Source organism: Nerophis ophidion, linkage group LG01 (genome assembly GCF_033978795.1).
Source record: "Nerophis ophidion isolate RoL-2023_Sa linkage group LG01, RoL_Noph_v1.0, whole genome shotgun sequence".
Taxonomy (NCBI): Eukaryota; Metazoa; Chordata; class Actinopteri; order Syngnathiformes; family Syngnathidae; genus Nerophis; species Nerophis ophidion.
The window spans coordinates 58,209,940-58,224,461 of NC_084611.1; the positions used below are offsets into that span (position 1 = coordinate 58,209,940).

The 14,522-nt window shown below is 42.0% G+C and overlaps 1 protein-coding gene across 4 annotated transcripts in view; it reads left to right on the plus strand.

Moving 5' to 3' along the window:
• LOC133557529 (SWI/SNF-related matrix-associated actin-dependent regulator of chromatin subfamily E member 1-like) overlaps positions 1-14,522 on the plus strand; it is a 67,487-nt gene that overhangs the window by 25,021 nt on the left and 27,944 nt on the right. For 2 of the 4 annotated variants that reach the window (XM_061908059.1, XM_061908074.1), the window contains exons 1-3: positions 8,204-8,352; positions 8,912-8,957; positions 12,115-12,160. In XM_061908059.1, coding sequence (XP_061764043.1) covers positions 12,154-12,160 — 7 coding nt within the window. In that variant the 5' untranslated portion in view covers positions 8,204-8,352; positions 8,912-8,957; positions 12,115-12,153. Of the gene's footprint in view, positions 1-8,202; positions 8,353-8,911; positions 8,958-12,114; positions 12,161-14,522 lie in introns of those variants that run through there. The other 2 variants (XM_061908084.1, XM_061908065.1) reach the window with 2 other exon arrangements.

Below are 14,522 nucleotides of genomic sequence, written 5' to 3' on the forward strand. Positions count from 1 at the left end.
TTTAGATTTATTGGTCCCCGTTGGGGAAATTAATTTTCACTGCCGTACATTTAAACAATAGACATTACACATCACAGACAAAAATAACAAAAATACATCATACATAACCAACACATTTACAGGCTTGTCAGACAGGGCGGCTATAGCTGCAGGGTTAAGGTTTTTCCCAAGGCGGGCCCACCAGAAATGGTTCTGTACCTGCGCCCTGATGGTAGTGGGATGATGTATTGGTGTAGTGGGTGAGTGACATCCTGGACTATCGTGTTTGCCGGTCGAATTATGGACCTGTGGTTTTAATCTGAAATATGTAGGTGTGGGTAGGCCGGTGATTTTAACTGCAATGTTTGTATTGCGTGTGAGTTTGGTCCGGTTGGTTACAGAAAGCATAGTGAAAAAACATGTGGAACAGTACAAAAGGATGGGTTGAACAATGCTTTGGTAGAGTAATAACAGGAAGTGAGGTGCAACATATAGTCCTTTAAGTTTACGGATAGCTGACAGTCTTTGTTGACTTCTCTTTGAATGTCTGTGGTGTGCTGATCAAAGGTGAGTTTATTGTCCAAGGTTACGCCCAGGTATTTAAACGTGTCAACTGTTTTAACTGTTTGTGCGCATTGCAAAAAATAATGAACCTATCAGGATCGACTGGCGGGATTTCATAGATGTGACGTAGCGCCGAAGGGACTGTTTGATTCAAACAACACAGAGCAAGGAGTCGTGTGCTGACATTGATTCTGCTATTGCAACTGTTTTGCGACATCGATGGAATAATAATTGTTTAAAAGATGAACAGGAGACCGAAAGCAATGGATGTCGAGCGGGGGCTAACATGATACTGTGAAAGTTCAATCCATAGTGGATCCAACACAGCCGCAAGAGTTCAGTTCAAAGCGGATCCAAGACAGCAGCGAGAGTCCCGTCCACAAGAAACCATCTCAAGCGGAGTCGGATCAGCAGCGTAGAGATGTCCCCAACCGATACACAGGCGAGCGGTCCATCCTGGGTCCCAACAAGCGGTCCATCCTGGGTCCCGACTCAGGACAGCCAGTACTTAATCCATGGCCATCGGACCGGACCCTTTGCAACTGAGATAGGCTCCAGCACCCCCCGCGACCCCAATAAGGGACAAGCAGTAGGATGAATGGATGCCCTAGTGGCTCCCTGGAGCTTTTTCAAAAATGTATGAAAATGGAAAAAGATATAGAAAAAAATGGTTTGTGTTTGTTTTAATATGGTTTGGGTTGTAGAACAAACAAGACACGAAACCACCCTAATTGTTAGAAAGCTCCCTGTTTAATATGTTTGTGTTTTTGCTTCACTGATAAGAGTAGCTGGCGAGCACTGTTTTGTCGTACTAAATTCGGCAGTCCATCCGTAGTTGTTTGGCCTGTGACGCAGCAGTTTTGATAACATCAGGGATGCAGATTATATCAATTGCGAGCCACCAGTCCATCACGGAGGTTGTGTTACTCCATAGTGAGGCATTAAAATAGTACTCCTTAAAATGATTGATCATCAATCTTCACTATGACGTTACTTGAATTAGGGCTGGGCTTGTCTCTGTGCGATATAAAAAATGACTATATCGTGATATTTGAGTATACGTTCTCACGCAGTTGCTTTTAGCTGCGGGCATTACACTGCATGCGTTTCCCACTCTTTCTTGTCTCTACTTCGCTCAAATACGTAAACCAAGCGCACATTCTTACATACGTCACAAACGTATACGCCCTCGCGGAGCAGAGAGGTAGCGACATGGTAACATTAGCTGTGATATGCTAATGGTGAGGTACGGGTGGTAATACGAGAGAGAGAAAGTGTGAATCTGGTAACAAATAAAGGAATAATTAATTCCCAAGTAAAACAGCACGAGGTCCATCGTCTGGCGGTGGTTTGGCTTCAAGCGGGAATATGTTCAACATTTATGCGGCAAAAGCGTTGCTACAAAAAGTAGCAGCTCTACTAATGTAGCATCATTTGAAAAGTCACCCGCTAGAGAATGAAGAGTGCTTGAAACTGTGCATGTCAACATCTCCGGCCGGTGCCGCACCAACAAAACGCCAAAGCAACTATTTCCAGATCAACGCCGTATGAAAAAAAAAAAAAGTCAACAACAGAAGGAGATAACGTCCGCAGGAACCTATTATGCAGCTCCTTTTTATTTGACAGTTATTGGAATATCTTGTGTGAGATCATGCACAAAAGTGCACTTTTTTTGTTTTAAACTATTGTAGCGGCATTCTGTACAAAAAGTACACTTTAATGTTGTTTTGATATATCTTCTTTGTGACATCATGCACACAAGTGCACCGATAGCTTGTTTTAAAATGTCTCTGACAATATTGCACTTTCTGTTTTGGAAATTACAGTTTGTATCTGTGTGTGAAGGGGTGAATGTGGAAATATAGTGTCAAGGCGCTTTGAGTTCCTTTAAAAAAAAAAAAAAGGTAGAAAAGCAGTATACTGTACAAGCACAACCATTTACCATTTAGTAACTGTTTAATAAATACATCCATCCATCCATTTCCTACCGCATGTCCAGTTTGGGGTCGCTGGACCCTATGTCAGCTGCATTCGGGCGGAAGGTGGTGTACACCCTGGACAAGTCGCCACCTCATCGCAGGGCCAACACAGAGAGACGGACAACATTCCCACTCACATTCACACACTAGGGCCAATTTTAGTGTTGCCAATCAACCTATCCCCTGTTGCATGTTTTTGGAGGTGGGAGGAAGCCGGAGTACCCGTGGTAACCCACGCAGCCATGTGTCGAACATGCAAACTCTACACAGAAAGATCCCGAGCCCGGGATTGAACCCAGGACAACACCGTTTTGGTAAATTGACTTAGTTGTGATTTCCCTCTCTGCATGAAAGTTAAAAAATAACATACATTAATCCAGTATGAACATCCATCCATCCATCCATTTCCTACCGCTTGTCCCTTTCGGGGTCGCTGGAGCCTATCTCAGCTGCGTTTCGGGCGGAAGGCTGGGTACAAACTGGACAAGTCGCCACCTCACAACAGGGTGAACACAGATAAACAGACAACATTTTGAGTCAATAAAATTTAGATGATTTCCCCAAAAGCACTGTGGTCAGGAATCACCATATTAAACTACAGTATATGATAGGCTAAACTGATTTATTATCTTTTCCATCCATCCATCCATTTCCTAACGCTTATTCCCTTTTGGGGTCGCGGGGGGCGCTGGCGCCTATCTCAGCTACAATAAGGCGGAAGGCGGTATACACCCTGGACAAGTCGCTATCTCATCGCAGGGCGAACACAGACAGACAGACAACATTTTGAGTCAATAAAATTTAGATGATTTCCCCAAAAGCACTGTGGTTAGGAATCACTATATTAAACTGCAGTAAATGATAGGCTAAACTGATGTATTATATTTTCATTATTGTAATTTTAAACTTATTTTTATATGCAACTTCTTGGTGATGTATCCCCCTGACTTTTATAATGATAATTGGGTCTGTATTTGAAATTTAGCTGAGGCTACACAAACATTTTTTGAAACAATATTAAAATGAAGGGCCCGGCCGGGCACAGCCCGAAGAGGCAACGTGGGTCATCCCTCCAATGGGCTCACCACTCATAGGAGGGGCCATAGAGGTCGGGTGCATTGTGAGCTGGGCGGCAGCCGAAGGCAGGGCACTTGGCGGTCCGATCCTCGGCTACAGAAGCTAGCTCTTGGGACGTGGAACGTCACCTCACTGGGGGGGAAGGAGCCTGAGCTAGTGCGCGAGGTAGAGAAGTTCCGGCTGGATATAGTCGGACTCACCTCGACGCACAGCAAGGGCTCTGGAACCAGTTCTCTCGAGAGGGACTGGACCCTCTTCCACTCTGGCGTTGCCGGCAGTGAGAGGCGACGGGCTGGGGTGGCAATTCTCGTTGCCCCCCGGCTCAAAGCCTGCACGTTTGAGTTCAACCCAGTGGATGAGAGGGTAGCTTCCCTTCGCCTTCGGGTGGGGGGACGGGTCCTGACTGTTGTTTGTGCTTACGCACCAAACAGCAGTTCAGAATACCCACCCTTTTTGGGTACACTCGAGGGAGTACTGGAAAGTGCTCCTCCGGGTGATTCCCTTGTCCTACTGGGAGACTTCAACGCTCATGTTGGCAACGACAGTGAAACCTGGAGAGGCGTGATTGGGAAGAATGGTCGCCCGGATCTAAACCCGAGTGGTGTTTTGTTATTGGACTTTTGTGCTCGTCACGGATTGTCCATAACGAACACCATGTTCAAACATAAGGGTGTCCATATGTGCACTTGGCACCAGGACACCCTAGGCCGCAGTTCCATGATCGACTTTGTAGTTGTGTCATCGGATTTGCGGCCTTATGTTTTGGACACTCGGGTGAAGAGAGGGGCGGAGCTTTCTACCGATCACCTGAGTTGGCTGCGATGGTGGGGGAGGATGCCGGACAGACCTGGCAGGCCCAAGCGCATTGTGAGGGTCTGCTGGGAACGTCTGGCAGAGTCTCCTGTCAGAGAGAGTTTCAATTCACACCTCCAGGAGAACTTTGAACATGTCACGAGGGAGGTGCGGGACATTGAGTCCGAGTGGACCATGTTCCGAACCTCTATTGTCGAGGCGGCTGATTGGAGCTGTGGCCGCAAGGTTGTTGGTGCCTGTCGTGGCGGTAATCCCAGAACCCGTTGGTGGACACCAGCAGTGAGGGATGCCGTCAAGCTGAAGAAGGAGTCCTATCGGGTTCTTTTGGCTCATCGGACTCCGGAGGCAGTGGACGGGTACCGACGGGCCAAGCGGTGTGCAGCTTTAGCGGTCGCGGAGGCAAAAACTCGGACATGGGAAGAGTTCGGGGAAACCATGGAAAACGACTTCCGGACGGCTTCGAAGCGATTCTGGACCACCATACGGCGCCTCAGGAAGGAGAAGCAGTGCACTATCAACACCGTGTATGGTGCGGATGGTGTTCTGCTGACTTCGACTGCGGATGTTGTGGATCGGTGGAGGGAATACTTCGAAGACCTCCTCAATCCCACCAACACGTCTTTCTTTGAGGAAGCAGTGCCTGGGGAATCTGTAGTGGACTCTCCTATTTCTGGGGCTGAGGTCGCTGAGGTAGTTAAAAAGCTCCTCGGCGGCAAGGCCCCGGGGGTGGATGAGATCCGCCCGGAGTTCCTTAAGGCTCTGGATGCTGTGGGGCTGTCTTGGTTGACAAGACTCTGCAGCATCGCGTGGACATCGGGGGCGGTACTTCTGGATTGGCAGACCGGGGTGGTGGTCCCTCTCTTTAAGAAGGGGCCCCGGAGGGTGTGTTCCAACTATCGTGGGATCACACTCCTCAGCCTTCCCGGTAAGGTTTATTCAGGTGTACTGGAGAGGAGGCTTCGCAGGAAATTCGAACCTCGGATTCAGGAGGAACAGTGTGGTTTTCGTCCTGGTCGTGGAACTGTGGACCAGCTCTATACTCTCGGCAGGGTTCTTGAGGGTGCATGGGAGTTTGCCCAACCAGTCTACATGTGCTTTGTGGACTTGGAGAAGGCATTCGACCGTGTCCCTCGGGAAGTCCTGTGGGGAGTGCTCAGAGAGTATGGGGTATCGGAATGTCTTATTGTGGCAGTCCGCTCCCTGTATGATCAGTGTCAGAGCTTGGTCCGCATTGCTGGCAGTAAGTCGGACACGTTTCCAGTGAGGGTTGGACTCCGCCAAGGCTGTCCTTTGTCACCGATTCTGTTCATAACTTTTATGGACAGAATTTCTACGCGCAGCCAAGGCGTTGAGGGGTTCCGGTTTGGTGGCCACGGGATTAGGTCTCTGCTTTTTGCAGATGATGTAGTCCTGAGGGCTTCATCTGGCCGGGATCTTCAGCTCTCACTGGATCGGTTCGCAGCCGAGTGTGAAGCGACCGGAATGAGAATCAGCACCTCCAAGTCCGAGTCCATGGTTCTCGCCCGGAAAAGGGTGGAGTGCCATCTCCGGGTTGGGGAGGAGACCCTGCCCCAAGTGGAGGAGTTCAAGTACCTAGGAGTCTTGTTCACGAGTGGGGGAAGAGTGGATCGTGAGATTGACAGGCGGATCGGTGCGGCGTCTTCAGTAATGCGGACGTTGTATCGATCCGTTGTGGTGAAGAAGGAGCTGAGCCGGAAGGCAAAGCTCTCAATTTACCGGTCGATCTACGTTCCCATCCTCACCTATGGTCATGAGCTTTGGGTCATGACCGAAAGGATAAGATCACGGGTACAAGCGGCCGAAATGAGTTTCCTCCGCCGGGTGGCGGGGCTCTCCCTTAGAGATAGGGTGAGAAGCTCTGCCATCCGGGAGGAGCTCAACGTAAAGCCGCTGCTCCTCCACATCGAGAGGAGCCAGATGAAGTGGTTTGGGCATCTGGTCAGGATGCCACCCGAACGCCTCCCTAGGGATGTGTTTAGGGCACGTCCAGCTGGTAGGAGGCCACGGGGAAGACCCAGGACACGTTGGGAAGACTATGTCTCCCGGCTGGCCTGGGAACGCCTCGGGATCCCCCGGGAAGAGCTAGACGAAGTGGCTGGAGATAGGGAAGTCTGGGCTTCCCTGCTTAGGCTGCTGCCCCCGCGACCCGACCTCGGATAAGCGGAAGATGATGGATGGATGGATATTAAAATGAACATTATCTCAAATGACAAAATCAGAAACGATAATGTTTTAATTTAGACACATAGAATCATCCTACGGTGTGATTTGATGCATCAAGTGTTGATTCAAGGCTAAGGCAAAATATCGCGATATTTATCGTGTATCGTGACATGGCCCAAAAATATCAAGATATTAATGAAAGGCCATATCGCCCAGACCTAATATCAACTAATTTTCAAAATACGGGTGTAAATAGTTAGAGGCAGCAGTTGATATATTCCAGTGGTCACCAACCTTTTTGAAACCAAGAGCTACTTCTTGGGTACTGATTAATGCGAAGGGCTACCAGTTTGATACACACTTCCATAAATTGCCAGAAATAGCCAATTTGCTCAATTTACCTTTAATATATATATATATATATATATATACATATATAAATGGGTATTTATGTCATTCCGTCGTACATTTTTTTCCTTTTACGGATGTTTTTTTTGTAGAGAATAAATGATAAAAAAAAACACCTAATCGAACTGTTCAAAAGAGGAGAAAACATGAAAAAAATGAAAATTAAATTTTGAGACTTAGCTTATCTTCAATTTCGACTCTTTAAAATTCAAAATTCAACCAGAAAAAATTAAGAGAAAAACTAGCTAATTCGAATCTTTTTGAAAAAAATTAAAAAATAATTTATGCGACATCTTTAGTAATTTTTCCTGATTAAGATTAATTGTAGAATTTTTATGTCATGTTCTAAATAGGTTAAAATCCAATCTGCACTTTGTTAGAATATATAACAAATTGGACCAAGCTATATTACCAACAAAGACAAATCATTATTTCTAGATTTTCCAGAATTTTTTTTTTAAAGAAATTCAAAAGACTTTGAAAAAAGATTTAAATTTGATTCTACACATTTTCTAGATTTACCAGAATCATTTTTTTAATTTTAATCATAATAAATTTGAAGAAATATTTCACAAATAATATTCGTGGAAAAAACAGACGCTAAAATGAATAATTAAATTAAAATGTATTTATTATTCTTTACAATAAAAAAATAATTTTACTAGAACATTGATTTAAATTGTCAGGAAAGAAGAGCAAGGAATTTAAAAGGTAGAAAGGTATATGTGTTTAAAAATCCTAAAATCCTTTTTAAGGTTGTATTTTTTCTCTAACATTGTCTTTCTGAAAGTTATAAGAAGCAAAGTAAAAAAATAAATGAATTTATTTAAACAAGTGAAGACCAAGTCTTTGAAATATTTTCTTGGATTTTCAAATTCTGTTTGAGTTTTGTCTCTCTTAGAATTAAAAATGTCGAGCAAAGGGAGACCATCTTGCTAGTAAATAAATACATTTTTAAAAATAGAGACAGCTAACTGTTAAGTGCTGCTATTTGAGCTATTTTTAGAACAGTCTAGTGGGCTACTCATCTGGTCCTTACGGGCGACATGGTGCCCGCGGGCACCGCGTTGGTGACCCCTGATATATTCTAATATTGTTCATAATGGGTCACAACCTACCTGTTTGTCCTTTATGCGACAACTTATTTCGATTTTTTTTTTAAACATGAGACCGCGGCGAGGGGCGATGCTATTGTGTGAGAGCTGCGCATGCGCTCCTCTAGAACATTCAGCAGCTCTCCTCCGCGCCAGCCCTTATTTATTCTTTAAGGAAGCGAGCTATCCGGACAGCCATCACAGTCAAATCCACAACATATTTCATACAGTGGTGGGGGGAAAGAGCGTTTATGGTAGGTGTTATATTGAATTTGAGAGTCACGGTGTTATTAAAAAATGACGAGAGTTGACTGGGTTGGAAATGCTAATGTCTTTAAGATGAGACTGTACCCCGAAGTAGCTAGCTAGCCAGCGCCTCATCGGCATGCTAACGTCCATTTCTCATAAATTGTATTTATTACAATTCCACAAACGAATCCCATCCATACTTATGCACCATTACCACATTGATAGGGTCTGTTGCAATCCTTGCATAAGCTTGTTTATTGTGATTCCGACTAACACTAGGAAAAAAATCCCCATCATTCCCAGTCTATTGTTTTCTTTTTCCACCTAAACATGTAATATAACACGCTGGCTGCAATCATCAGTAACCACTGTTGCTTTTTGTTTTAGGATTGCCATTGCATTGATAACTTTGTCTCAATTTGACCCAAGCTGCAAATTGAGACACAGGCTTGCTCAACCTCAACCTAATAGAAAACTTTACTTTGCAACCCCCTTTGTTAAACCAGTGTATTTTGCTCAATGTCCACATTGACCAAATTGCTGTCTTGTTCTTTTGTGTTGCAGCACCGATAAGATTGAAGTGAAACATTTACCTGTGCCAAGATGTCAAGTAAGGAATTCATCATGTTGTTTTGCGGTTATTGTGCCGTTTAAAAATATATTGAGTCATAAGGCATACTTGCCAACCCTCCCGATTTTCCGGGGGGACTCCCAAATTTCAGTGCCCCTCCGGGAAAAATCTCCCGGGACAACAATTCCCCCGAATTTCTCCTGATTTCCACCCAGACAACAATATTTAGGGTGTGCCTTAAAGGCACTGCCTTAAAAGCACTGCCTTTAGCGTCCTCTCTCACCTGAAAAGGAGGCTATTATATATTTCTCCATTATCCATAGGTTTATCTATAACCCATTAAGTAGGCAGGCACTGAGCTATTTCTCAGCGTGTGTTTATTCCAGCCGGCACGTTAAAATACACTGACACACAACATCTGGAATCCCATCATGCATTGCTTCAAAACTACAGCAAGTAGTAATGTCCAAAACCATTACAGACGAAGCAGAAGAAGGAAGAAGAGACATGGCGACGACGAGTAAGAAGAAGTATGCTTGCAAGTTCCAAAATGATTGGAAAAAATAATTTCAGTTCATCCAGGACAGCTCAAAGGGGAAGGGGTATGCTGCCTGCAAATTATGTAGATCAGAATTCTCCATTGAACACAGTGGCCGAACAGATAAACTCATTCATTAAAGTATTATATATATATATATATATATATATATATATATACACACACACAATTGTGATCAAAATTATTCAACCCCCACACAATTTTGGTGTTTTAGCAAGTAGGACATTTATTCCGTATTTTGTTTATAGTCATATCAAATAAAGATGCATTAAATAGACAAATGCAACTTGAATTACAACATTATATTTTGTAACATACCAAACAGTTTCATTTCTCTTAATATCTCATTGACAAAATTATTCAACCCCTTGAAGATCATAACTCTTAAGAACAGAATTTGAATAAGGTCTTTTCAATCAGGTGTTGAAAACCCCTCTAGATGTGATTAGGACCATAACGACCAACAATTAAACTGATTGAAAAAGACTGTGACGCTCAGCTTCTTGTAGATGGTCAATGATGTATTTGCAACATGGTGAAGTCCAGGGAGTGGTCAAAGAAGTCAAGAGAGGAGGCAATTTCTCTTCATAAGAAAGGATATGGATATAAGAAAATAGCAAAGACATTACACATACCAAGAGACACAGTTGCGAGCATAATTCGCAAGTTTAAAGCTAAAGGCACAGTGGAAACACTACCTGGGCGTGGTAGAAAGAGGATGCTGTGTGCAACTGCTGTTCGGTATTTGAAGCGTACAGTAGTGAAAAACTCCCGAGTAACAGCTGAGGAACTACAACAGGACATTGCAGAGGGGGGAACGCAGGTTTCGTCTCAGACAATAAGGCGCACACTACGAGATGAAGGCCTCCATGCCAGAACTCCCAGGCGCACCCCACTTCTGACTACCAGGCACAAAAAAATAGACTCCAGTATGCCAAAAATCATCTGGACAAACCCCAAAGGTTTTGGGAAACTGTTTTATGGAGGGATGAGACAAAACTGGAACTCTTTGGGCCTATGAATCAACGTTATGTCTGGAGGAGAAAAAATGAAGCTTACAAAGAGAAGAACACCTTGCCTACTGTTAAGCATGGTGGGGGGTCAGTCATGATCTGGGGCTGTTTCTCTGCCTGAGGTACCGGGAATCTCCAGCGAGTTCAAGGCATTATGAATTATATTGCCTACCAGGATATATTAGCTGCAAATGTCATGAAGTCCGTGACGAAGCTGAGGCTTGGGAGGACGTTGGACCTTCCAACAGGACAACGATCCCAAGCATACCTCCAAATCAACATCAGAGTGGTTGCAGAAGAAGGGCTGGAAGACTCTGGTGTGACCTTCACATTCGCCAGACCTAAATCCTATAGAAAACCTGTGGTGGGACTTGAAGAAGGCAGTTGCAGCACGCAAGCCCAAGAATATGAATGAACTGGAGGCCTTTGCCCAAGAGGAATGGGCTAAAATACCTGTAGATCGTTGCAAGAAGCTTGTGTCCTTTTTTGGTATTTTGTAATATACAGTGTTACAATTTAAGTTGCATTTGTCTATTTGACACAACTTTATTTGATATGACTATAAACAAAATACGGAATACATGTCCAACTTGCTAAAACACCAAAATTGTGTGGGGGTTGAATAATTTTGATCACAACTGTATATATACACATACACATATATATACACACATACACATATATATACACATTTCCACACACACACACACACACACATATGTATATATATCTATATGGCCCTTTTAGTTCCTGAAGAATTTTAGTGGTGTTTTTAAAACTCTTTTTGCGTTAAAATAACAAATCAGAACAAATGTTATGAATTACTTAAAACTCCAATTACTTCACATCAAAATATTCCACTTGGACATTTTTGGGGGGAAATATATTGCATATCAAGTATTTCAAGAAATACTTGAAAATATATACACCCCCTGCTACCCCCCACCTCAACACACACACACACCCCCATCTCCCAAATTCGGAGTTCTCAAGGTTGGCAAGTATGTCATAAGGTCATTGTTAGAATTTCCATGTGTTGTATTTTGTTTCGGTTTACAACAAATGAGGTTGAATTATATTGGAGTTTTGGTGTTTTTATTTTATTTTATTGGACTTCTCTTAGGTTTGGTCAACTCGATCTATAAATTAATCATATTGAAACCTAGGGCTGGGCGATATGGACGTAAAAGTATGTCTCGATATATTTTTACTTAAACTCGATATTCGATATCTATATAGATACATTTTCTGGTGAAAGTATACATATGAAGATATTCAAAGCGTATAAATAGTTTGTTACCCACGCATAAGCTTGTTTATTGTGATTCTGACCAACTGTAGGTAAAAATCCCCATCATTTACTGCACCTACGTTTTCCACTTAAACATGTTATATTACACACTGTAACCACTGTTGCCTTTTGTCTTGGGGATCACTGTTGCATTAATTGTCTCAATTTGCGCATTTTGACCGCAGTTATCCACTCAAGCTGCAAATTGAGACACAGGCTCGCTAAACCTCTACCTAATAGAAAGCTTTACTTTGCAAACACCTTTGATAAACCGGTGTCTTTTGTTCAATGTCACCATTGACCAAATTGCTGTTATATTCTTTTGTGTTGCAGCACCGATGAGATTGAAGTGAAACATTTATCTGTGCCAAGATGTCAAGTAAGGAATTGATCATGTTGTTTTGCGGTTATTGTGCCTTTTAAACTATATTGTATCATACATCAATTTTTAGAATTTCCATGTGTTGTATTTTGTTTCCGTGTACAACAAATGCAGTTGAATTATATTGGAGTTATGGGTTTTTAATTTTACTTTTGTGGACTTCTGTCCGGTGCGGTCAGCTAAATATCAATCATATTGAAACCAATGGTAGTAGGATATGTATGTAATGTACTTTTTTCCAGTGTAAAATTTCCTCTGTGCAATATTGTATGTCATTACAGTTGTCAGTTGTGTTATTGTGCAGAAATATGGGGAAATAACGACAAAAGTACACTTAATTCATTAACGGTGTCACAAACAAGATCAGATAGAATAATACATAATGTTGGATATAGAGAACATTTTATTCATTGAATTGAAAATACTGAAATTCCATGACATTGTAAATTTGAAAAAAGCTAAAATTATACACAAAGCACACTACAATCTCCTACCCAATAATATACAACAATTCTTCTTAACAAAAGAGGATAAATATAATCTTAGAGAAAAATGTAATTTAAAACATTTGTGCGCACGTACAACACTTGAGACATTCAGTATATCAGTATGTGGAATTTAACTATGGTATGGATTAAGCAAATAAATCAAACAATGTACTAATATAATCCACTTCAAGTAACTATTCAAACTTAGTGTTTACAAAGTACAAAGAAGAACCGTGATAAACATACTGAATTTTTTTCATCCATCAATTTATTTCCTAGATAATCTTACTTATCTCACCATATGAATACACAACTTACTTCCGTAATTATTAATTATTTATTTTTATTGTTATTACTTATATTGTATATTGTGAATAAATTGAGAACAGGAAGTGAACAAACGTTTTAGCAACTGCTATGTAAAGCAAAAGGGGTGGGATTTAATAAGCTCTGCTTCTTCCTACTCCTTTTTGAACATGTTGAATAGATAAACTGGAAATTGTGATGTATCATGCTAGGAGTGTAACTGTACACAAAAATTTCGGTTCGGTACGTACCCGGTGTAGAGGTCACGGTTCGGTTCATTTTCGGTACAGTAAGAAAACAACAAAATATAAATGTTTTGGTTATTTATTTACCACATTTTTAAACAATGGCTTTATCCTTTTAACATTGGGAACACTATAATGATTCTGCACACATTAATCAACATTAAACTGCCTCAACTTGTTGCTCAAATTAAATAAAATGACAAAACTTTTCTTCTACATATAAAAAGTCCAACATTAAACAATTTCAAGTCAACTCATCATGATTAGTTTATTACAGCATTTGGGAAGCCTGTAGTTGATTTCTATTATGTACCATATTTTTCGGACTATAAGTCGCAGTCTTCTCCACAGTCGAGCGGGGGGTGAGACCCGGCCAAACCAAAAAAAAAACTTTTTTTTTTTTTTTATAGTCTGGCCAAGTCTCACCCCCGGCCAAACTACAAAAAAAAAACACGACCAATAGTCTGAAAAGTACGGTAAATGTTATATTTTTATCAACATGTGATAGCAGGGACCCTGTCATTCAAAAACTAGGCTGCTACATTACTAATGATTAATTTAACTATAGCTGAAAAAATAGTACAATAGCAATAGGAGAGACTAGTCATCGCTGAACACCATGGAGTTCATGTAGCCTTAATGATGCAGTTACATTATTATAACATTAGCATACACACACACCGCAAAATGAGCTAATGTTACACTGAAAGTTAATTAGCCTTCACCTCAAGCCAGGACTGCGAGCGAGCTTTGTTTCTAGAACGTCATCTAGAACGTTGACTGGGAGGTGTTTATGATAATTTGGGGAGAGTGTTCTGCTCACCTGCTAAACACCTATATGCTCAAAGCTGAAGCGCTGAATACGCACTGCTGATTGGTTGTTACCGCTCTGAATACGCACTGCTGATTGGCTGTTACCGCTATATATGTAACCAATCAGATGGTTGTGTCGGTGGGTCAATGCTGTATGCTTTGTACAAACAGAGGCAGAACGGAGCGGAGCAGCTTGTTAAGACTTTAGCTTAGGCTGCTACTTCATATGTTCGTGTGGAAACTCTTTCGGTACACCTCCGAACCGAACCAGAACACCTGTACCGAAACGGTTCAATACAAATACACATACCGTTACACCCCTAATGCATGCAGGTTTCGAAATAAACACAAACTCAACTCAATAGTTGTTAAAGTCTTATTAATTTTCCAGTCTCGTAATTCCATATATCATTATATCTCAGTTTTACTCATATTAATTTGTTCCCTGTTTAAATGTAAAATGTATTCTGCAACTGTGGAATTTTCCCAGAGCCGACAAGAGCGATA